The following is a 24359-nucleotide window of genomic DNA, read 5'->3' on the forward strand; positions in this document are numbered from 1 at the left end:
TTATATAGACAGGTGTGTGGCTTTCCTAATCAAGTCCAATCAGTATAATCAAACACAGCTGGACTCCAATGAAGGTGTAGAACCATCTCAAGGATGATCAGAAGAAATGGAAAGCACCTGAGTTAAATATATGAGTGCCACAGCAAAGGGTCTGAATACATAGGAACATGTGATATTTCAGTTTTTCTTTTTTAATAAATCTGCAACAATGTCAACAATTCTGTGTTTTTCTGTCAGTATGGGGTGCTATGTGTACATTCATGAGGAAGAAGAATGAACTTAAATGATTTTAGCAAATGGCTGCAATATAACAAAGAGTGAAAAATTTAAGGGGGTCTGAATACTTTCCGTACCCACTGTATATGCCCACACAATGTTATAAAAAAAAAATAATTTTAAATATATATTTGTATGAATACAACAGTTGATTGATTTTAATTAATATTTTTTACTCTTTATTCCAAAGGCTTTTTGTTATTATTTTGAACACATGACCAGCAGCAGAGGACTAGAAGCTCCTCCTGCTTATGTTTCCCTGCAGATAGGCTGGGAAAGAGCTTGGTCATGTGACAGCTGTATATTGTTCAGGAAAAAGGTACTTAAATGGGATTTTTTTCATTAAAATAATTACAGTGCCATCATCCATATGCAGAAAGAGAAGGGGCAATGCAAATTAAACAGTGTGTGTTTGGTATCACTTTAAATGTTCCAAATGGGAAGGTAAAATATATACAGATGAAGGGTTTTGGTCAATAAAAATTAAAAAACACAGAAGCATACTAATCGATAAACATGTGTTCCAGTTCTATATATAGAATTACCTCTCATGTGAAAAAATGGTACACAATCATGAAAGCATATCCCGAACATTGAATTTCTCTTATTTTGTCCCTTTTGTTCTGTTAATTATACCATTGGAAGTGTTTTGTTACCTATGTTTGAGAAGTTCAAAAAAACACCTGTTTATCTTACCAGAATTCTTGTGAGCTGATAAATTCCTGTGCTGAGAATTATCAGTTACACTGCTCTTAGCTAGCTCTGAGGATTATACAACTGCACCCTTTATGTAATAGAGAATAGGAGAAGCATAGGTTTCTTTTGTCTTCAAAGAGAAGTATTGAGTGTTGACATCCTAGGACTGCACGTGTGTTACCAGCATAATAACCAATGAAAACAAGGCCCCATTCACACTTGGCGATTTGGAATCCTAGGCGGAATCACTGCAATTCTGCCCACTATTCCAAATCGTTTGGGTTCCATTTATTCTAAATCGCACCCTAAACGTGATTTTGCTGTGATTGTCATACCACAAAATCAAGCTGCAGTCGCAGCAAAACTCACATTTAAAAGTCTTGTGAAGCTTGATGCCCAAAAAGGAGCAGGAGCTTCTTTTGGGTGACAAACACGTATAGGGGGAGCCCACTGAAGTAAAAAGGCTGCCCTCTGTGTGACACAAAAACAATCCTGAAAAAAGAAATGGAAGGCAGCCACCACATCTGAGGAACTGCTAAGCTGCAATATATTACATTTTTGTTTTTTGAGTTTAGATACACCTTAGAGTAAGGCTCAGTTCACACTAGCCGATAGAGGCACACTAAATGGAAATTTTGGTGCCAAAACCAAAAATGCAGGATGCACTTGGCTGATAACTGAAACCGAACATTTTTAAACCGACTGTTTTAAAAAAATAAAGTGTATAAAATCAAGTCAATTACACTCATGGGATATTGATCTGGTCAGTTAAGTAGCAGAGGGGGTTGTTAATTTGTTTCAGCTGCTTTGGTGTTAATGAAATCAACAACAGGCACATTAGATGGGCAACAATGAGAAACTCCAAAACAGAATGGTTTTACAGACGGAGGCCACTGATATTTGTTTTCCCTACACGTCTTTTCTGACTATTTTTCATCAGTGTCACTACTGGTAGCATACGGCGATACCTGGACCCTATAGAAGTTGCACAGGCAGTCCAACTCCTCCAGATGGCACATCAATACTTACCATTGCTAGAAGGTTTGCTGTGTCTCAAGAGCATGGAGGAGATTCCAGGACATAGGTAGTTACTTTAGGGGAGCTGGAAAAGGCTATAGAAGGTCCTTAACCCATCAGCAGGACCGGTATCTGCTCCTTTGTGTAAGGAGGAACAGGATAAGCACTGCCAGAGCCGTACAAAATAACCTCCAGCAGGCCACTGGTGTGAATGCATACCTCCCAACTTTTAGAGATGGAAACGAGGGACACCTATTAACAAAAGTATGTAAACATAGGACACACCCCCTGCCATGCTCCCCTGAAAGGAGAATTATGCAAGAAAAAAAAAAGCATAGTTAAACCCACAAGTGCTTTTTTTACTACTACTATTCCTTTACACTGGCTTTAAAAATTTACAAATTCAGCAATTTAGTCATTGGATAAAAGCTTTAGCACTGGGACACACTTTTTGAAAGAGTTTATATACAACTATATAGATCAGACCAAAATGAGGGACAAATTTGGAGGAAAGAGAGACAGAGGGACTTTGTTCCAAATCAGGCAGTTCCTCAAAATTTGTGACAGTTGGTGACAGTTGGAAGCTATGTGAATATCTTTGATCAAACAATCAGAAACAGACTTCATGAGGGTGGCCTGAGGGCCCCGGCATGGCACGTGGACCTCGATTAGCATTTGTCATTAAACACCAGAATTGGCAGGTCCGCCACTGGCGCCCTGTGCTTTTCACAGATGAGAGCAGGTTCACCCTGAGCACATGGGACAGATGTGAAAGGGTCTGGAGAAGCCGTGGAGAATGTTATGCTGCCTGTAACATCATTCAGCATGACCGGTTTGGTGGAGGGTCAGTGATGCTATGGGGAGGCATATCCATGGAGGGACGCACTGAGCTCTACAGGCTAGACAATGGCACCCTGACTGCCATTAGGTATTGGGATAAAATCCTTAGACTCATTGTCAGACCCTATGCTGGTGCAGTGGGTACTGGGTTCCTCCTGGTGCATGACAATGCCCAACCTCATGTGGTGAGAGTATGCAGCCAGTTCCTGGAGGATGAAGAAATTGATACCATTGAATGGTCCCCACGCTCGCCTGACCTAAATCCAATAGAAAACCTCTGGGACAATATGTTTTGGTTCACCCAATGCTGCCAGGTTGCACCTCAGACTGCTCAGAAGCTCAGTGATGGCCTGGTCCAGATCTGGGAGGAAATTCCTCAGGACACCATCCGTTGTCTCATTTGGAGTATGCCCAGACATTGTCAGGCATGCATACAAGCACAGGGGGGCCATACAAGCTACTGAGTACCATTTTGAGTTGATGCAATGAAATTTCAGCAAAATCCACTAGCCTGCTGCATAATTTTTTCACTTTGATTTTTGGGGTGTCTTTGAATTCAGCCCTCTGTAGGTTGGTAATTTTAATTTCCATCAAATGATGTGACATTCTTTAGTTCCGAACACATTACCCAGCCCATATTAGTATAGATATCCAGCATGATATTTTTTCCCATTGAGAACTGATGTGTTTTCAAAGTGTTCCTTTAATTTTTTTGAGCAGTGCATATATATATATATATATATATATATATAAAATTGTATTATATTCAACTATTTAACCTCCTTCCGCCCGCGCTATAGCCGAAAGCGCATCAGGGAAAACCTGTGTTGGCCGTGTCCCTTGGACACAGCCAATCACAGATCGTGGTAAATGGCCAATCACAGCAGCCATTTACCACGTGATCAGACCATGCAATGAGGGATGATCTCATATGTAAACATATGAGATCATCTCTCATCGCCAGCTCTCCTTTCTCACACAGAGACTGCAGTGTGAGGAAGAGGAGAGGCGATCAGCGGTAAGGGGACACAGAGGAATGTAATCAGGGCACTGATCACCAGTGCCCTGATTACACAAGAGGGGAAAAAAATGCCATAACTGCCCACAGTGCCCGCCATCAGTGCCCCCATCAGTGCCCACAATCAGTGCCCATAGTGCTGCCAGTCAGTGCCCATCAGTGCCTGCTCATCTAGGCACTGATGGGCACTGACTAGCAGCACTATGGGCACTGAGTGTGGGCACTGATGGAGCTGCCCATCAGTGCTCATCAGTGCCGCCCATCAGTGCCACCTGTCAGTGTCCATCAGTGCCACCCATCAGTGTCCATCAGTGCCGCCTCTCAGTGCCCATCAGTGCTGCCTCTCAGTGCCAGTCAGTGCAGCCTCTCAGTGCCCAGCAGTGCCACCTCTCAGTGCCCAGCAGTGCCACCTCTCAGTGCCCAGCAGTGCCACCTATCAGTGCTCATGAGTGCGGAATATTAGTACCTCCTCATCAGTGCCACCTCATCAGTGCCCATAAGTGCCACCTCATCAGTGCCCATAAGTGCCACCTCATCAGTGCCCATCAGTGCAGCCTATCAGTGCCCATCAGTGCCGCCTCATCAGCGCACATCAGTGAAGGAGAAAAATGTATTTATTTTCAAAATTTACTCAGAAAATAAGAAAAACTTTTTTTTTTCAAAATTTTCTGTCTTTTTAAATTAAATACCACCAAAAGAAAGCTCTATTTGTGTGAAAAAAATGATAAAAATGTCATATGGGTACAGTGTAAATTACCGCGCAATTGTCATTCAAAGCGTGACAGCGCTGAAAGCTGAAAATTGGCCAGGGCAGGAAGGGGGTAAAAGTGCCTAGTAGGCAAGTGGTTAATTAATATCATCAATTTAAATGAATATGAATTTATTGTTGGTTGTTACTGGCACCTTTAGCGCAAAAAAAGCTCAAGAAAAATATATTCCCTTTAAATTCTATGGATGTCTTCACACTGGTCCGTTGCGCTTCCGTTGTGGTGTTAAAAACCTGCTTGCTGCATTTCTGGTCAGTTAAAAAAAAAAACGCACCCCCCCCCCCCCCTATTGAAATACCTTGAAAATGCAGCAAGAATGCATCATTAACACATCCCTGTCACATTTTTGATGCGGTTTTTGTGTCACATGACCTATGAAAAATGAACCATAAGCACAGTAAAATCGGATTTGCGGTAAAATCTCAGCAAATCTGCGGTAAAATAAATTGTCGCAAAATCGGCAAATTCGCTGTAGAATCACGGCAAAATCTAGTGCATTTTCGGCGCCAATACTGGCACTTTTTTCTCGTATCCGCAAAATGCCAATAACACCCTTTTTGGCCGATATTTTTCAGCAGCCAAAATTTCGGTGCATCTCCACTAGCCAACTCCAAAGTCGCACGATTTTCAGTGCCACTTTGATGAGATCAAAATTTGATGTGACTTTGTCAATTGGAACGGCTCTCATAAATATACATGGCATTTCACATGTCCTGTGACTTTGGTCTAACCGGTAGGATCCTAAGTCACAGGAGTGTGAACCAAGCCTAACAAGTAAAACATGCGAACAATTGTTAAGCCTGTGCCAGTTACGTGGGACTAGAACAGTAACAATATTTACTTTTATATTGCAGCAATGAGAGACTCCTGCTCTGAGGACATGCTTGAGCCAAGCCCAAAAAAAAAAAAAATCAATAAAATGACTGCAATACAAACACTTACTGAGAACAATGTGCTTCACACTGTACAAACTGCAAGTGCTTGCACATTAAGTTCTGCAAATGAACAATGTGAAAACGAAAACTGCTGCAAAAATATACAGAGAAAGCACTTTCATTTCAAAAGATAGGCTGCTACTACTACTACAACAATCATTTAAGCAAATATGTCTGGATAATCATATCTACTTCTAGCACCATTTGAATGTTCTGATATTTTTCATCTTATTTATTTTTTCTAACAGTGTGCAAGAAAACAAGGTCTGCATGAAATATTAAAACTTGAAAACAGAATTATGTTCTATCATTAACCCCTTTATGACAGCCCAACACACATATGTGCAAAAGGGTTTTAACACCCACACATTGCACATGAGTCTCTGGGCATTTGATCATTATTTGCCAAGATCTTGCCAAGCTCCCAGCACAAAGTCTGAGCTGTCAAAGGCATCTCTTGTCTGGACTAAAGATCGGTAGCCACCAGTCATGGCTCCAAATCATGTGACCACTGTGACAGTGGTCACATGATCACCGATCCTTTCCCAGAGTGTTCAGATCTGTTTAAAGGGATATTAGGGCGGGCGAGAAGAGTTAAAGCGGAGTTCCGGGCACAGAAGTCATTTTTTACTAAACATACCCCCGGGACAGTCAGGGCTAGCACATTCCACAATGGCTAGCCTCTGATCTGTCCCGGTTCGCACTTACCTTTTAGAAGAAATACTTACTTATAAAATTTCTTCCACAGCGTTTCCATCTCTCTTGTGGGCAGCTGAAGCCGGCGCGGTCCTCTTCTGTGTCTTCTTCCGCGTCTTCTTGTCCCAGAATGCGCCGCACCGGCCCCTCTCGTCACTTCCGGTGCGGCGCTGCATTCCTCCACAGCTTCTGGGCATGCCCAGAAGCTGTTTAGCAGGGGAATGCGGCATCGCCCGGAAATGACGAGCCGGGCCGGTGCCGTTGCATTGATTGCTGGGAGCTATGACATTCAGCTCCCAGGAATCATAGCGAGACAGGAAGTGACGGGGTGAGCCGCGGCTCCGAGGGAGGAAGTACTCTGAGGTGAGTATCTTCGATCTCCAATTACAAGGTAAGTAAATAAAAAAAAAAAAATAACTATCCAATTCCTTTTCAGGTGAGGTCTACCTAGCGGAGGGGCACAAAAAAAAAATATAGTTTTTGCGCCCGGAACTCCGCTTTAAGTACTCTCAGTGTGTCAGAGGTGGGGGCCTATTTTAGTACACGATAATACTGAATAATGATCAATCTTGCTATAACTAAGATATTATGTTGTTAAAAGCGGAGTTCCAGCCTTTTCTGAGTTTATTAAAAGTCAGCAGCTACAAAAAAAAAAGTGTAGCTGCTGACTTAATAAACACACACCCACCTGTCCCATGGTCCAGCGATGCGGCCACCCGAAGTCTCGCTCCTCTCCCTTTCCTCGGCGCTGGAATCACTAGTGTGGGCACCCGGCTGTGACAGCTTTCGGCTTTACAGCCGGGTGCACACTGCCCAATGTGCGAGTTGCGCTGTGCGTCCTGAATTGCCAGGCAATCTTCTGGGACCTGTGACGTGTCCCAGAAGATTTCAGGAAGGGAGGGGGAGAGGAAAACTTGTCAAAACTAGGTACCCGCTCCCCCCCCCCCCCAAAAAAAAAAAAAAAAAAGCATGCCAAACGTGGCATGTCAGGGGGTCAGGAATACTTAAGTCGGAGGTTCCACTTTTGGATGGAACTCTGCTTTAATGTTCAAGTAGAGTTGTGACAAATGTGAGATTCTTAAAATGAAGCATGCAGTGCACACATGCATAAGCATACTTACTTTTAGTAAAAACACACACCCTAGGACAATTATTAGATCTAGAGCAGTAGTCTCCAATCTGCGACGGGGTTTGGCCTTTGCTTGCCTTTATCTGTCCCTTAAAGCATTATTATTATGCCACTGACAACCAAAATAGGGCATAATTCTTGCCAATGACACCCACAATGGGGCACTATTCCTTCCACTGACACCAAAGAAGAGGCAAAATTCCTTACAATGACAACAAAAATGGAGCACACCAACTATTTCTCCCTCTAACACCAAAGATCGGGCATTGATTACTCCCACTGGGCACAGTCCGACCCCATTAAAGTCTAAACTGGCCCTTTCATTAGAAAGTTTGAAGACTCATGATCTAGAGAGTATATATAGGCAGTGGAAGATGAATACAAATTTAGATTTCCTGTGAAAGTCAAGCAAAAGTCAAGCTTGGCTCCACACTTTCATGCATCTCAAATGGTTCTTTATCCACCTTCGTATCACTGTTATTGTAAAACAAATGGTGGAGACATATTTCTCAAGTGATATTTACAAACAGTGCTTCAGAAAAAAACACTCAAGACAGGCTCTGTGCCCATGAATGACTAATCCATACTGTCAATGGTCAGCTAAGATTACACTCATGATGTACAGAGTCAATCAAATTGGCTCTGTACCTTGTGATTGCTGTGAATCAATTACAGCCATCACATGTGTAAACTAGCAGTGTTTACAAACATTCAGCCCATTCACAACAGAGAAAGCTCCCCTTTTTAGCCCACAAATGTTTGTGGGCTAAATTGCCAGTGACCACCAATAAGAGCCGGTTCACATACAGGCGACCCGACTTGCCAGGGCGACCTGTGAAGTCGCGGTGCACAGCGCGCACCGCGACCTCGGAGAGACATGCACGGACTTCATATCATTGAAGTCAATGCAGGTCGCTTCAGGTCGCCCCAAAGTAGTACAGGACCCTTTTTCTAAGTCGGAGCGACTTGTGTCGCTCCTATTAGAACGGGTCCTGTGCTAATCTATGGCAGGCGACCCACGGCGACTTGTCAGGTGACCAAGTCCCCTGACAAGTCGCCCCAGTGTGAACCGGCTCTAATTGTGGGATTGTTTATTTAAAAGATAAAGCAATTAAAAGGTAAATGCAAGCAAACCTAATTTTTTAATAGTGCATGGCACAACAGTGCACCTTGCCATCGAAGTGCAAAAGAATGGGCTTCTTTAACGCAACGTGCGTTAGCGCCCATTAATGCACATGCACTAATGCAGAACAATTTTGTGAATAGGCTCTAAAATAGTCAATCTGCAAAGCTTCCTTGCCTGTTAATAAGAAAGCCCTGCATTACAGTCATGCTTTTTGGCAACCTCTCTAGACACCTAATTAAGACAGCTAGCATTCTCTTTTCTGCTAGGGGAGTGCGAGAGGCATGGGTTTCAAACTTACCTATAACATAAAGTGCAAACGATATGAAACGGTGATACCGAATGAGGAACTGAAGAACGTCTTCTCTCTGAACCGATGTAGCAAAATAGTCTGCCAATGTCTCCCCATAGAAAAAGTAATTAACACACAAGAGAAAGTACCTGTAAGTGAAGCAAAACTGCTTACAATGAATTATTCATACTTGCATATAAAAAATATCACCGCACGCAAAAAAATGGCAATTAGAGTTAAAAAAACAAAAAAAACAAAGAATACAGTTATATTTTATTAACCACTTGCCGACTGCCCTATAGCAGTTTTACCGGATGTCTGACAACACCCGCTGAGTGTTCAGTACACAGGCAGAACAGCGATCTGCTTATGTAAACAACGCAGATCGCCGTTCTGTAATTAATCCTGTGTTCCAACAAAGCAGGAACTTGGATTTATGCCTTCCCCTAGTACAAGCACCTCCCCACTATGGTAAAACACCAGCTAGGCAAACAGTTAACCCTTTGATCGCCCCTGATGTTAACTCCTTCCCAGCCAGTGTCATTCGCACAGTGACAGTGCTTTTTTTTTTAGCACTGATCACTGTATTCGTGTCACTGGCCCCAAAAACTGTGTCAAAACTGTCCAATTTGTTCGCCCCAATATCGAAGTCCTTCTATAAGTCGCTGATTGCCGCCATTACTAGTAAAAAAAATTTTTTAAAAAAGTAACTTTTGCACAAACCAATGAATATACGCTTATTGGGATTTTTTTTTTTACCAAAAATACGTAGCAGAATACATATCGGCCTAAACTTATGAAGAAATTAGATTTTTTCCAATTTTTTCTGGGATATGTTTTATAGCAGAAAGTAAAAAATATTGTTTTTTTTTTTTCAAAATTGTCGGCCATTTTTTGTTTTTTGCACAAAAAAATAAAAAAAACGCAGAGGTGATCAAATACCACCAAAAGAAATCTCTATTTGTGGGAAAATTGTGGGACATACATTTTATTTGGGTACAGTGTTGCATGACCATCCAATTGTCATTAAAGAAACGCAGCACCATATAGAAAAAATAAGGCCTGGTCAGGCAGGGGGTAAATCTTCTGGTGCTGAAGTGGTTGAAAAAAATCATTAAGGCTACATTCACACCTGAGCGTAGCGTTTTCGCACGTTTTTTTACCGCCATTTTACCGCGATTTACAGGCGTTTTTACAGGCGTTTTTTGTGCAGGCATTTTTAGATTGAATAGAGACCAATGGAAAATGCCTGTAATCTGCCCAAAAAGAAGCTCATGTACTTTTTTGAGCGTTGGGCGTTTTGCTCACAGCGTCAAAACGCTCAGATGTGCACAGGGGCCATTGAAATGAATAGGATTTGTCTTGTTGGGCGTTTTGAGAGCTGATCCTAGAGCAGAAAAACTCCCCAAAAACGCCCCAAAACTCCTACATGTGAACGGAGCCTCAAAGCATCTCAAAAGCCACCTAGTATTTTTTCCTTAAAACAAGCCATCCTGCAATTAAAATTCAATAATACTTACTGGTCCTTGGGGCAGGGACTCAGGCAGTAAATGCAGGCACCCACGTATGTTGGATGCCTCAGTACCCTGCTTCCATCCACAAGCTGCCAAGGCACTACTGGATGCCAGGTACCAAGTGAGAATTGATGTAGCAATGGTTGCGGTGAACTGGAGAAGGAGGTTGCTCCTCGTTTTATGCCCTGATCCAAGCCATTGTTTGTAAATGCACTTTTTATTATCCCACTTAATAAAAGGAGTTTTACAGCATTATACAGTGCACTCTGTTTTGCATGTCACTGTTCCTTTAGGCCTAATTTATTCACAGCGTACTATAACATACCCTGTACAGGAAAGGTTTACTCACACAGGGATGCAAAGGTATTCCGTGCATCCCCGTGCAAGCAGTCCTGTTGATGTCAATTGGGACAAAGTAGCTGCACGGACACAACCGCTGTGCCCAAATATGACATCCGCGTGGGTGCAGGTGTGTGTTCCAATACGAAGACCCTTTGGCAGGTGAGAGACAACTCTTCTAAAGTTTGGCTGTACGCCTGGAATTCAGTTTTAATATTTTCCCAGTGAGGTCTGTCAGCTGGAGTAAGCAGAAATTCTATTCTGCATTATGAAAGATTGTCATAAAAGATGATAATCATAACATTAAGCAAGAATCAAATACATAACAACGGTGCAGTTAAAAAATAAAACAAAGCCATGTGATAAAATATACCACTGTTTCATCATGGCAAAGTAATAGCTGTTCATAATTACCAGTTTTTTTACCACTGTTTTACAAACAATACGTTCATTTTTTTTTTTTTTAAACAGAATTTCTCTTCTAAGAGTTTAGAAATAGGAGAAATACAGGTGAGTTCCACGCTGTGTTGGTAACCCTCAGAAGAAAGCTCAAACCCAACCTGAATCCAATTACTTTCCTTTTTTTTGCCTCCTAGTAAATGAAGGCAGTGCCAAGTCTCACCCAAACAGGAGAAGAAAAACAGGATTTTCATGTAACTCTTTAAAGTTTCTGTCTAAACCATACTGTGCTGTGGCCTATTTTAATCCTGAAGTAAAATAAGGGAGCAGGATGAAGTATTTCTCTCCTTTAAAGCAGAGTCAACGGCTTAAAACACAGAAAAACAAAGCCAGAAGCCCATCTGCTGGAATATAAAAGCTGTGGTATAGAAACTAAGGCCATAAGATAGATTAGATAGATAGATGTAAAATTATTTTATATATATATATATATATATTACATACACACACACATATACATATATATATATATATATATATATAAAGATATAATAAAACATTTACAAAAACATGTGAGGGGTGTACTCACTTTTGTGAAATACATCCCTCACATGTTTTTAAATATTTTATTATATCCATATATATATATATATATATATATATATATATATATATATATATATATATATATATATATATATACATATATATATGTGTGTGTGTGTGTGTGTATATATATATATATATATATATATATTATACACACACATATACATATATATATAAAGATATAATAAAACATTTACAAACATGTGAGGGGTGTACTCACTTTTGTGAAATACACCCCTCACATTTTTGTAAATATTTTATTCTATCTTTTCATGTGACAACACTGAAGAAATAACACTTTGCTACAATGTAAAGCAGTGAGTGTACAGCTTGTATAACAGTGTAAATTTGCTGTCCCCTCAAAACAACTCAACACTCAGCCATTAATGTTAAAACCACTGGCAACAAAAGTGAGTACACCCCTAAGTGAAAATGTCCAAATTGGGCCCAATTAGCCATTTTTCCTCCTCAATGTCATGTAACTCGTTAGTGTTACAAGGTCTCAGGTGTGAATGGGGAGCAGATGTATTAAATTTGGTGTTATCACTTTCACTCTCTCATACTGGTCACTGGAAGTTCAATATGGCACCTCATGGAAAAGAACTCTCAGAGGATCTTGAAAAAAGAACTGTTGCTCTACATAAAGATGGCTAAGGTTATAAGAAGATTGCCAAGACCCTGAAACTGAGCTGCAGCGCGGTGACCAAGACCATACAACCTTTGCTGTATCTTGGCCTAGGCCCACAAGGCCCAGGCCTAGGGCAGCACTTTGCAGGGGGGCAGCAAAAAAAAGCTGCACGCCGCATGAAAAAAAAAAAACTGGGGGTCCCCCCTGGCTTTTGCTACACTTTTATTTTAGTGCTGTATTATGGGGCGAATTGGGCCAGAGGGCAGGGTCCAGGAGGCAAATCAGTCTGGCACCCCCATAAAGCAGTCATACTGCTTCCTGCCGATATGATAGGCTGCACTAATGGGCACTAATGGGGCTGTACTAAGGGCCACTGATGAGGCCACACTGATATACTGCACTGATGAGGCCACACTGATATGCTGCACTTATGAGGCCACACTGATATGCTGCACTTATGAGGCCACACTGATATGCTGCACTTATGAGGCCACACTGATATGCTGCACTTATGAGGCCACACTGATATGCTGCACTTATGAGGCCACACTGATATGCTGCTCTGATGAGGCTGCACTGATGGGCAGTAATGAGGCAGCACTGATGGGCACTGATGAGGCTGAACTTATGGGAACTGATGAGGCTATGCTGATGGGCACAGATAGACTGTGGTTGTGGTCTGTGGTGTACAGATGACAGGGCGGGTCATAAACAGGAAGGGGTGTGGCCTTTACAGGAAGGTTTTAGGTCATATTTAAATTAGGAGGTGCACAAACTTAGTCAGGCCTAGGGCAGCACAAAACCTAAATACATCACTGCATACAACGGTTTACGAGGACAGGTTCCACTCAGAACAGACCTCACCATGGTCAACCAAAGAAGTTGAGTACAAGTGCTCAGCGTCATATGCAGAGGTTGTCCTTGGGAAATGCATGTATGAGTGCTGCCAGCATTGCTGCAGAGGTTGAAGGGGTGGGGGGGTCAGCCTGTCAGTGCTCAGACCATACGCCACACACTGCATCAAATAGGTCTGCGTGGCTGTCAACCCCCAAAGATGATGCACATGAAAGTCCGCAAATAGTTTGCTGAACATAAGCAGACTAAGAACATGGATTACTGGAACCATGTCCTGTGGTCTGATGAGACAAAGATAAACTTGTTTGGTTCAGATGGTGTCAAGCGTGTGTGGCGGCAACCAAGTGAGGAGTGTCTTGCTTACAGTCAAGCATGGTGGTGGGAGTGTCATGGTCTGGGGCTGCATGAGTGCTGCAGTTCATTGAGGGAACCATGAATGCCAATATGTACTGTGACATACTGAAGCAGAGCATGATCCCCTCCCTTCGGAGACTGGGCTGCAGGGCAATATTCCAACATGATAATGACCTAAAACAAACCTCCCAGATGACCACTGACTTGCTAAAGAAGCTGAGGGTAAAAGGTGATGGACTGGCCAAGCATGTCTCCAGACCTAAACCCTATTGAGCATCTGTGGGGCATCTTCAAACGGAAGGTGGAGGAGAGCAAGGTCTCTAACATCCACCAGCTCCGTGATGTCGTTATGGAGGAGTGGAAGATGACTCCAGTGGCAACCTGTGAAGCTCTGGTGAACTCCATGCCCAAGAGGGTTAAGGCAGTGCTGGAAAATAATGGTGGCCACAAATATTGACACTTTGGGCCAAACTTAACATTTTCCCTTAGGGGTGTACTCACTTTTGTTGACAGAGGTTTAGACATTATTGGCTGTGTGTTGAGTTATTTTGAAGGAACAGCAAATTTATACTGTCTGACCCCGTTCACACTGGGGCGACTTGTCAGGCGACAAAAAAATAAGAAAAATAGTGATACAAGTATACAAAATGTGCATAAACAAAACTGAGTTTTAAATTAAACAAAATAGGTCACAATAAGAGCCGGTTTACACTGGGGCGACTTGCCAGGCGACTTGGTCGCCTGACAAGTCGCAGTGGGTCGCCTGCCATAGAGTAGCACAGGACCCGTTCTAATAGGAGCGACACAAGTCGCTCCGACTTAGAAAAAGGGTCCTGAGCTTCTTTGGGGCGACCTGGAGCGACCTGCATTGACTTCAATGATATGAAGTCCGTGCCGGCCGCTCCGAGGTCGCGGTGCGAGCTGCGCACCGTGACTTCACAGGTCGCCCCGGCAAGTCGAGTCGCTCATATGTGAACCGGCTCTTATACAAGCTGTACACTCACTACTTTACATTGTAGCAAAGTGTAATTTCTTCAGTGTTGTCACATGAAAAGATGTAATAAAATATTTACAAAAATGTAAGGGGTGTACTCACTTTTGTGAGATACTGTATATATACATACATATTTTTTTACAATAAAAAAAAAAAAAATCTGTTTTTCTAGTATATTTTTGTTGTGTGGCCAATTTGAAAACCAATATTTAGAAGTAATCCCTACGCTAACAATGATAACTGTGAACAAATAAAATCAATAAATAAATGTTAATAACCAGCAGCTGCTACCACCAATTTGTGTTCCCACAAGTAGCCAAAGTGTTGCGATACTGGCAATAAGGACTGTTAACCCTAATAAAGTACCAAAAAATATATTTTCGTGAAGTGTGCATTCAATTACATACTTCAAAATAAATGTGTACTAAACAAATCAACATTATCCGAGGTATTAGGCTCCATTCACACCTGGGCGTTTTCAGCTCCAAAAACGCTCAAAAGAAACGCTTCCAAAACGCCCAACAAGTAAAACCCCATTCATTTAAATGGCCCCTGTTCACATCTGAGCGTTTTGCAAAACGCCTGTAGCTGAAAAAAGTACATGAGCTTCTTTTTTGGGCTGATTACCAGCGTTTTTGATAGATGTCAATGAAAAACGCCTGAAAAATCTCGGTAAAATCGCGGTAAAAATCGTGGTAAAATCGCTACGCTCAAGTGTGAATGCAGCCTAAAGCAATCAGTCCATGAATCCTTCATAAAGTCCTTCACATAAATATCTTCAGATATATAACTTCATATACAACCTAAATCTTCTGTGATTATTTATCACACCAGTGTAGGATCCAAAACTGTATATAAAGACAATGAGTCACGTAATGCGTAGAGTAGGAGCGGAGGTATACACAGGCCGTAAGTGACACAATAGGAAGTCTGGTATTTGGTTTCTGCATGGTTTTAAAGTGTTTTCTATCTTTATATTATGTGAGTGCAATTTTAATATTAAATTGAATGGCTTTATACAATTTACTACACTATAGGAGCTTTCTATATTTGCTTATTTGAATTTGAGTCTAACAGTCTGGCCACATGAACACCAAAAGGCCTTAAAGGAACCCCCCTTCCCCCCCGCTTGAATTTGGGAGATAACGGGAATTTTACTAAGGGAGACCCAAGTGTACAGGAGGTTAAAGTGGTCCTATTCCAAGGAGTGGAGAATCCATGGTGTCTGGTATATATGCTCATTTCTGAGGCGTGAGTTCTGGTAGCCTAAAGCCTCGTACACATGCGTCGAAAATCGGCAGGGAATTTTCGTCCGACGACCGATCTGCCGATTTTCGGCTTGTTAGTATGATGCTTTCGACAACCGACTCCGACTTTTCGGCCGAAAAAATCTGGTGTGCAGGCTATAAAATTTTTGTCCGCCGTCAAAACACGGCTGATTTTCGTGCAGTCAGTACAGATTTCAACAGGGAAAAATCTAATGAGCAAGACTGGGCATGCTCAGAGAAGAAAAAACACACGGAAAGTAAACCAGCACATGACATCACTTCTGAAGTTGGTTTTTGTTGGCCGAGAAAATTCGTGTGCAGTCTAGAGCACATTCCAACCAACACAACAACACTGGACAAAAGACATCCGATCGGTCGGCCGATAATCGTTGCGTGTGTACTAGGCTTTAGGCTTCATTCACACCATGGTGCAGAGACGTCAGTTTTGGTATGCGTTCTGCAAGGGCACAAAAAAAACCACAATTGTTCTCTATGCGCCCTGTTCACACCACAACATGCAGATTTTTTCTGAGCAGGAATCTGCAACATGTATGCAGTTTTCTGCACAGAAAAAAATAAAAAAACAAAACAGACAGGACATCAACATTGGTATGAACAGGGCACATAACTGATGCACGATCAAACTGATGGTCAATGTCTAGAAAAACTGCCTGAAAGGCGCATGTAAACTGATGTGAAATGTCTCTGCATGTGAAATCACGCGATTTTCCCATCAGTTTTCATGCAGGTATAGTGTGAACGAGCCCTTAAGGTGGCACGTAGTGTTTATGTAAAAGCTTGATTGTCAATCCTATGCTGGTGTGGGAAATAATTTAAGTTGTATATAAAGTTATATATTAAAAAAAAAAATCAAAAAAGTCAGCTGTCAGCGCTAAAGTGGTCTAGAAAAAGCAGCGTGCAATATGTGTGAGTATACAAACACAAAAAGTACATAAAAAAGAAAAAAGCAGCGCTGTATGAAAAATAGTGATACAAGTATACAAAATGTGCATAAACAAAACTGAGTTTTAAATTAAACAAAATAGGTCACAATGAGACCCCGTTCACACTGGGGCGACGCTACTTGCATTGAAGTCAATGCAGGTCGCCCCAAAGAAGCTCCGGACCCTTTTTCTAAGTCGGAGCGACTTGTGTCGCTCCTATTAGAATGGGTCCACAGCTTCTCTATGGCAGGCGACCTGTCAGGCGACCAGGTCACCTGACAGGTCGCCCCAGTGTGAACGAGGTCTAAAGAGAATAAAAGTTCATAAGTATAAAATAAATATTTCCAGTGTTATTACTCCACAATTTCAGTGAATCACCGTCTGTGTGTTGCCTCCTCCAAAAACCAGTTGCTGTTGAAGTTATAGGACAGCTAAAGCACAGTATTCAATGGACTTCCTTATGAAGATACATCTGATACTCTATGGATGTGGTCGATCTTCCAACCTCACAGGTGAAGTCATCAGAAAAACTGCTTAACCTCATCAAGCCAGACAAAAGGATCACAAATGCCAGAAAAAAATAGTGTAGTATTTATTAACCACTTGCCGACCGCCGCACGACTATCTACGGCGGCGGTCAGCCCCTCACAGGCAAAGTGACGTAGGGCTACGTCACTAGCTTGTGAGGGTCTAGGGAGCGAGCGCGCGCCGCTGGAGGCGCGCTCCCGCGTGGTCACGGACCCCCCCGCGCGTGTGACCGGCGGACCCGATGTCCGCCGGCCACTCTGCGATCGGCGGGGGAGAGGGAGAAAGTCAGGCAGCTTGTGTAAACAAGCCACTTGTCATTCTCCCCTCTGTATGAGAGATGATCATACGGATCTACTATGTAGATCCGTTGATCACTCTGCATACAGCTGAAGCCACAGCCAATCACAGTAAGAATCACGCCCCTAGGGACACACACAGCCCCTCCCTCTCAAATAAAGTTAACCCCTTCACTACCAGTGTATTTTTACAGTAACAGTGCATATATATAGCACTGATTACTGTAGAAATGTCACTGGTAACCCCAAAAGTGTCCGATCTGTCCGCCGCAATGTCGCAGTACCGCAAAAAAAAAATCGCAGATCGCCGCCATTACGCGTTAAAAAAAAAAACAACAAAAATGACAAAAATCTTTCCCTTAGTTAGTAAACGCAATAACTTTTGCGCAAACCAATCAAAATACGCTTTTTGCGATTTTTTTTACCAAACATAGGTAGCATAAAACACATTGGCCGAAAATGTTAAAAAATTTTGATTTTTACATTTTTTTGGGGGGGGAATTTCATATAAAAAAAAGTGGAAAATATTGCTATTTTTGCAAAATTTACGCTCTTTTTTTGTTTATAGCGCGTGATCAAAAAATTGCACAGGTGATCAAATACCGCCAAAAGAAAGCTCTGTTTGTGGGAAAAAAAGGACGCCAAATTCGTTTAGGTACAGCGTCGCACGACCGCGCAATTGTCCGTTAAAGTCACGCAGTGCCGAATCGCAAAATACCCCCTGGTCGTTTAGCAGCCAAATCCTCCGGGGCTTAAAGCGGAGTTCCAGCCATTTACTCACCTGTCCAACGGTCCAGCGATGCGGCCGCCGGAAGCCTCGATCCTCTCCCTCGGCGCCGGCATCACTGCTGTGGGCACCCGGCTGTTACAGTTTGCGGCTTCACAGCCGGGTACCCACTGCGCATGCGTGAGTCGCGCTGCGCGCCGTGATTGGCCGGCAATCTTCTGGGACCTCTGACGTGTCCCAGAAGATTGCAGGGAGGGAGGGGGAGAGGAGAACTCTTCCGCTCAGGGCGCCGCGACGCTCCGAGCGGAAGTGGGAGCGTGTACCTGTCAAAACTAGGTACCCGCTCCCCCCCCTAAAAAATGACATGCCAAATGTGGCATGTCGGGGGGTCAGGACTCCCTAAAGCGGAAGTTCCACTTTTGGGTGGAACTCCGCTTTAAGTGGTTAAAATATGAAAAAAAAAACATTGATCCTATTGCCCTGATCACGCCACATTTACTGTAGTTATATCTTTGTTGATCTATGGCAGTGGCGACCATCCAAATGTTGCTCTTCACAGTCTTTCTTCTGCTTTTATGTCCCTGATATATGTGGTGCTCAGATTTCCTGGATATATTGCATTCACTGTGTGATACTGTTCTTTGTTTGACATTTGTTTATGTTCTACTGCAATTTTTCTTCTCAATAAATTTTATTTGATGGAAAAAAAAAAAATATGAAAAAAAAAAAAAAACATAAACAAATTAAAAAGACCACCAAACCACAAACAGCAGGAAATTATGTTTGGACTCTGCAACTAAGGGTGCAAGCAGTCCCCATAAAGTGCATAAGAAAACATTAGGCACATAAACCTACATAGTATGCCGCCAAACTGAGCTCAGAATGGCAGCGGGACCTCTGGCATATAGGTCAAGCTTTACAGCCGTTTTGTGCCACGCGCATCATCAGGAGCTCCTGAGCTCACTTCATGGTGACCTATTTTATTTGATTTAAAACTCAGTTTTGTTAATGCACATTTCTTTTTTTATATACAGTTATATATCTGAAGATATTTATGTGGAGGACTTTATAAAGGATTCATGGACTGATTTCTTTAATAGCACGGATAATGTTATACGTGATGTTTACGCAAACACATTGATTTGTTTGGTACACATTTATTTTTAAGTATATAAATGAATGCACAAAAATATTTTTTAGTACTTTTTTAGAGCCGGTTCACACTGAGGCGATCCACTTCGGGGGCGACCTGTGAAGTTGCGTGCACCGCGAATTCGGTGCGACTTACAGAGAGTTCACATAATGGAAGTCTATGCAAGTCGCTCCGAGATCGTCCCAAAGTAGTACAGGACCCTTTTTCTAAGTCGGAGCGACTTGTGTCGCTTCTATTAGAACGGGTCCTGTACTACTCAATGGACCGCGACATACCGCGACTTGCCAGGCTGACAAGTCGTGCTAGTGTGAATGGGCTCTTAGGGTTAATACTCTTATTGCCAGTAGCGCAACGCCAACGCTTTCACTAGTTATTACTCACCATTTACCATTTTTGATATGTACATAAGAATTGTAGACATGATACATGGTAGAGTTAACATCGGACTACTTACCAGCTCAGAGTTCTGAACCATGGCAACTCATAGGAGCGATATACATTGTGGCCAATTGAAATTATTTCATGGAAACATTTCACCTGTATAGCAGATACCTGCAACACAGAGAGATGAAAGGAAAACACTTTCAATATTTTACATAATTAAAGTTCTGGGACTAGGGTAAGGTCAAGTATTAGTTCCTGTAATTGAGATTGACCTGTGGCCCTAATGTGAAAATATGTGAGAAAATGTGTGTTTAACCCATCAGTTATTTAGTGCAATAGGTTTGTTGGGTATGGACAATATTAGAAACAGTAAAGAAAACCCCAGTCTGAGCTAAAATACTGTATTCCCAGATATTTGGCTCTATTGGCCACACAAATCACCTATGCTACTCATACAGTACAAAACAAAGTCGAATGCCATATACACTTTAGATGCTCTGGCCTGAGAAATTCTGGACTGTGATTGGTCCTTAAAACGAGCATGTACGACGTATCGTATAGTGCAAGCACATGATGCCTGGCCAACAGAAATGAATAGCAGGCCCATCTACCTTTCAATTTTCTTAACCAGGTTGTGATTTCACAACAAAACATGGGATAGCAGGATGCATTTCTCAGTAAATTAAAATAAACATATTTACTATGACATAAATAAGACAATTTATTAATTGGCATAGAAATGGCCGCGGCACTTTATTGGTTTAGAATGAAAAGAAGTTTATTAAATCCATTAAACATCAAATAATTAAATACATAAATCAATTAATACCAAAACACAGCTTAGTCAAAGGACTCAAGCCAAATCTAAGAGTCGGTTCACACTGAGGCGACACGACTCTGTACTACTTCGGGGGCGACTTGTGCATTCCTATGCACCAAGACTTCGGAGCGACTTGCAGGGACTTCACATAATGGAAGTCTATGCAAGTCGCTCCAAGGTCGCACCGAAATAGTACAGGACCCTTTTTCTAAGTCGGAGCGACTTGTGTCGCTCCTATTAGAACGGGTCCTGTAGCGGTCAATGGACCGTGAGGGAGCACGACTTGTCAGGCTGACAAGTCACGCTAGTGTGGACCGGCTCTAATCAAAGCAATTATGAAAAAAGTCCCCCCTTGCATCAAGGGTGACAAACCACATAAGAGTGCCTGCGAGGGGGTGGGGGGGAGGGGAGCTCATCAATTGTCCAGTCAGGTGTGAGCAGCCTCTGACTGGACAGCCCTTTATATAAGGTAGCCAGGAAACTTCTGGAAAGATGCGCGTGCATCTAATCTGCCCGCCATAAATGAGAACTGCGCTCTTAAAGGGGCCACAGCCTTAAATTATCCAACAAATTAAATGAATACATTTTATTCTAAATCTCATTTATAACACTAGGCATCCACTATCCCATGTGTGTGGGTCCTAAATTGTGCCCCCTTTTCATTGGGGCAAATTTTAAAAAGGCAAACAGACTGTGCACTTTGAAGTTGACCTTGCATTCTGCAAGGGCATATTTTCCAGAGCTAAAGCTTCGTACACACGCATCGAAAATCGGCAGGGAATTTTCGTCCGACAACCGATCTGTCGATTTTCGGGCTTGTTAGTATGATGCTTCCGACAACCGACTCCGACTTTTCGGCCGAAAAAAATCTGGTGTGCAGGCTATAAAATTTTTGTCCGCCGTCAAAACACGTCCGATTTTCGTGCAGTCAATACAGATTTCAACAGGGAAAAATCTTATGAGCAAGACTGGGCATGCTCAGAGAAGAAAGAACACAAAGAAAGCAAACCAACACATGACATCACTTCTGAAGCAGAATTTTGTCGGGCGAAAAAATTTGTGTGCAGTCTAGGCACATTCCAACCAACAAAACACTACTCTGGACAAAAGACGGACGATCGGTCGGCCGATAATCGTTGCGTGTGTACTAGGCTTAAGGCTCGGTTCACACTAGGGTGACCTGTCAGACGACTTAGTCCCCTGACAAGTCACGCCCCATTCAGTGCAATAGAACCATTCTAATCAGAGCGACTCAAATTGCTCTGACTTACAAAAAGGTTCCTGGACTACTTGGGGGTGACTTCAGAGCAACTTGCATTGACTATTTATTTTTAAACATTAAATCAATAGGTTTAGTTCCACTTTAAGGAATTGAGGTATGTTGTATTATGGCCCTTAATGTCCAAGTAATTTCCATGGCTTATGCAGTTTTTAAGCCAGTGTTTTCATAATTTATAATCATTAATGGCTTCATGTATCCTTAGAGCTGAACTGCACGCAGATGTAAAAAAGACATTTAATTATCTATTCATTTAAAGTCATCAAATGCATTTCTAAACACAGCCAGCGTAAGTACCTAAACATATCTTCATATCAACCCTCTGATGTCCCCTGAAAAGAAGCACTTTTCATCAGTGGAGTTTGCTGATCTACCTGTGCTGTGTGGCATCCTGCCTGGATCATAAACCTAGCTGCAAGGAATTACAGATCATTTGTCAGTTCCCATATAGCTATCTCAACTATCTACTGATCTGCATGAATGGAATTCAGCTTTAGAGGGAAAAATAATAAAAAACAATAACCCTGAGCCCCCGTTCACACTGGGGCGACCTGTGAGGCGACCTGGTCGCCTCACAGGTCGCCGCAGGTCGCCTCCCATAGGGAAGCTGCGGACCCGTTCTGATAGGAGCGACACAAGTCGCTCCGACTCAGAAAAAGGGTCCGGAGCTTCTTTGGGGCGACCAGGAGGCGACCGCCATAGACTTCAATGTTACGAAGTCCGTGGCGGCCGCTCCGAGGTAGCGGCGCGCTGCTCGCACCGCGACCTCGGAGGTCGCGGTGCGAAGTAGCGTTGCCCCAGTGTGAATGGGGGCTAATCATAAACATAATCCTAAACTAAAGTCAAAATGAAATAAAAGTTCCTAATGCAGAACTTCACCCTAAGGGGTAAGTTCGCTTTATGTTCTCCTCCCCCAGCCCCTCTGCTTTTTATTGGACTTTTTTTTTTTGGCGTGTTTTGGTGGGGGGGGTTGCCTAGTTTTGTACCCAGTTTTTGTATGCACCTGCTCCAACTTGGATTGCTTGGCAATTCCACCGGATGTTCAGCTTGATTCTGCTAGTACACCTAACACTCCCCTCCCTCCAGATTAACAATCCAAATTTGGGTAAATCCAAATGTGCCCCCTATGGATGCAGACCAGATGCAGTCCAGTGCGTTTTTTTTATCCTGCATCAAAAATGCGTGGACAGTGGGTTATATGGGTTCCAATGGCATAGCTGACCCCACTGCAATGCATTCCAGTGCGTTCAAAAAAAAAAAAAACATTGTGCATTTTTTCTGCACTGAACTGTATTGGAACACCGCAAAATCACATTACAGCAAAAAAAAACCAAAAAAAAAACACTGAAGACACAGCAAAAACACGTATGCAGAAAAGCATCTGGACTATGTTTCTGTGGTATGAACTGGCCCTAACACACGAGGTGTGTTACTGGCCAGATCACCAGGTGAAAACGGAGGGAACAATACTTAATAAGATAAAACGAATGCAGCCACCACTTCTAATGATTGGTAAGCTGCAATAGATGACATTTTTGGTTTTGGGTTTAATACCGCTTTAACCGGTTGCCGACCGCCGCACGACTATATACTGCGGCGGTCAGCCCCGGCCAGGCAGAGTGACGTATCGGTACGTCACTCGCCTGTCACTGACTTGCGAGCCTATAGCGAGCGGGCGCGCGCCCGCCGAGGCGCGCGCCCGCCGCGGCTCGTTCACAGGCAAGTCAGTGCGTGTGACCGGCGGACTCGATGTCCGCCGGCCACACTACGATCGCTCCTGTGAAGGGAGAAAGACAGAGCAGCTTGTGTAAACAAGCTGCCTGTCAGTTCTCCCTGTGTAAAAGTAAAGATCTGACCGTTCTACTATGTAGAACGGTTGATCTTTGCTTTTACACCAATAGCAATGTCCCTACACAGTAGAAAGCACGCCCCTAGGACACACTTAACCCCTCCCTTCCCAATAAAGTTAACCCCTTCCCTGCCAGTGTCATTTTTGCAGTAACAGTGCATATATATAGCACTGATTACTGCAGTAATGTCACTGGTAACCCCAAAAGTGTCAAAAATGTCAGTCAAGGGTCCGATCTGTCCGCCGCAATGTCGCAGTACCGAAAAAAAAATCGCAGATCGCCGCCATTACGCGTTAAAAAAAAAAACACCAAAAATGACAAAAATCTTTCTCTTTGTTAGTAAACGCGATAACTTTTGCGCAAACCAATCAAAATACGCTTTTTGCGATTTTTTTTACCAAACATAGGTAGCATAAAACAAATTGGCCGAAAAATGTTAAAAAATTTTGATTTTTACTTTTTTTTTTGGGGAATTTCATATAAAAAAATGTGAAAAATATTGTTATTTTTGCAAAATTTACGCTCTTTTTTTGTTTATAGCGCGTGATCAAAAAATCGCACAGGTGATCAAATACCACCAAAAGAAAGCTCTGTTTGTGGGAAAAAAAGGACGTCAAATTCGTTTAGGT

General features: G+C 42.6%; 1 protein-coding gene across 1 annotated transcript in view; it reads right to left on the minus strand.

Moving 5' to 3' along the window:
• CDS1 (CDP-diacylglycerol synthase 1) overlaps window positions 1-24359 on the minus strand; it is a 135526-nt gene that overhangs the window by 45222 nt on the left and 65945 nt on the right. The window contains exons 4-5 of the mRNA XM_082243857.1: window positions 19852-19949; window positions 8799-8938 (exon numbers count right to left, since the gene is read on the minus strand). Of these exons, the coding sequence (XP_082099983.1) occupies window positions 8799-8938; window positions 19852-19949 (238 nt within the window). The remainder of the gene's footprint in view (window positions 1-8798; window positions 8939-19851; window positions 19950-24359) is intronic.

The sequence above is a fragment of the Pelophylax lessonae genome (genome assembly GCF_965119305.1).
Source record: "Pelophylax lessonae genome assembly, chromosome: 1".
Lineage (NCBI taxonomy): Eukaryota > Metazoa > Chordata > Amphibia > Anura > Ranidae > Pelophylax > Pelophylax lessonae.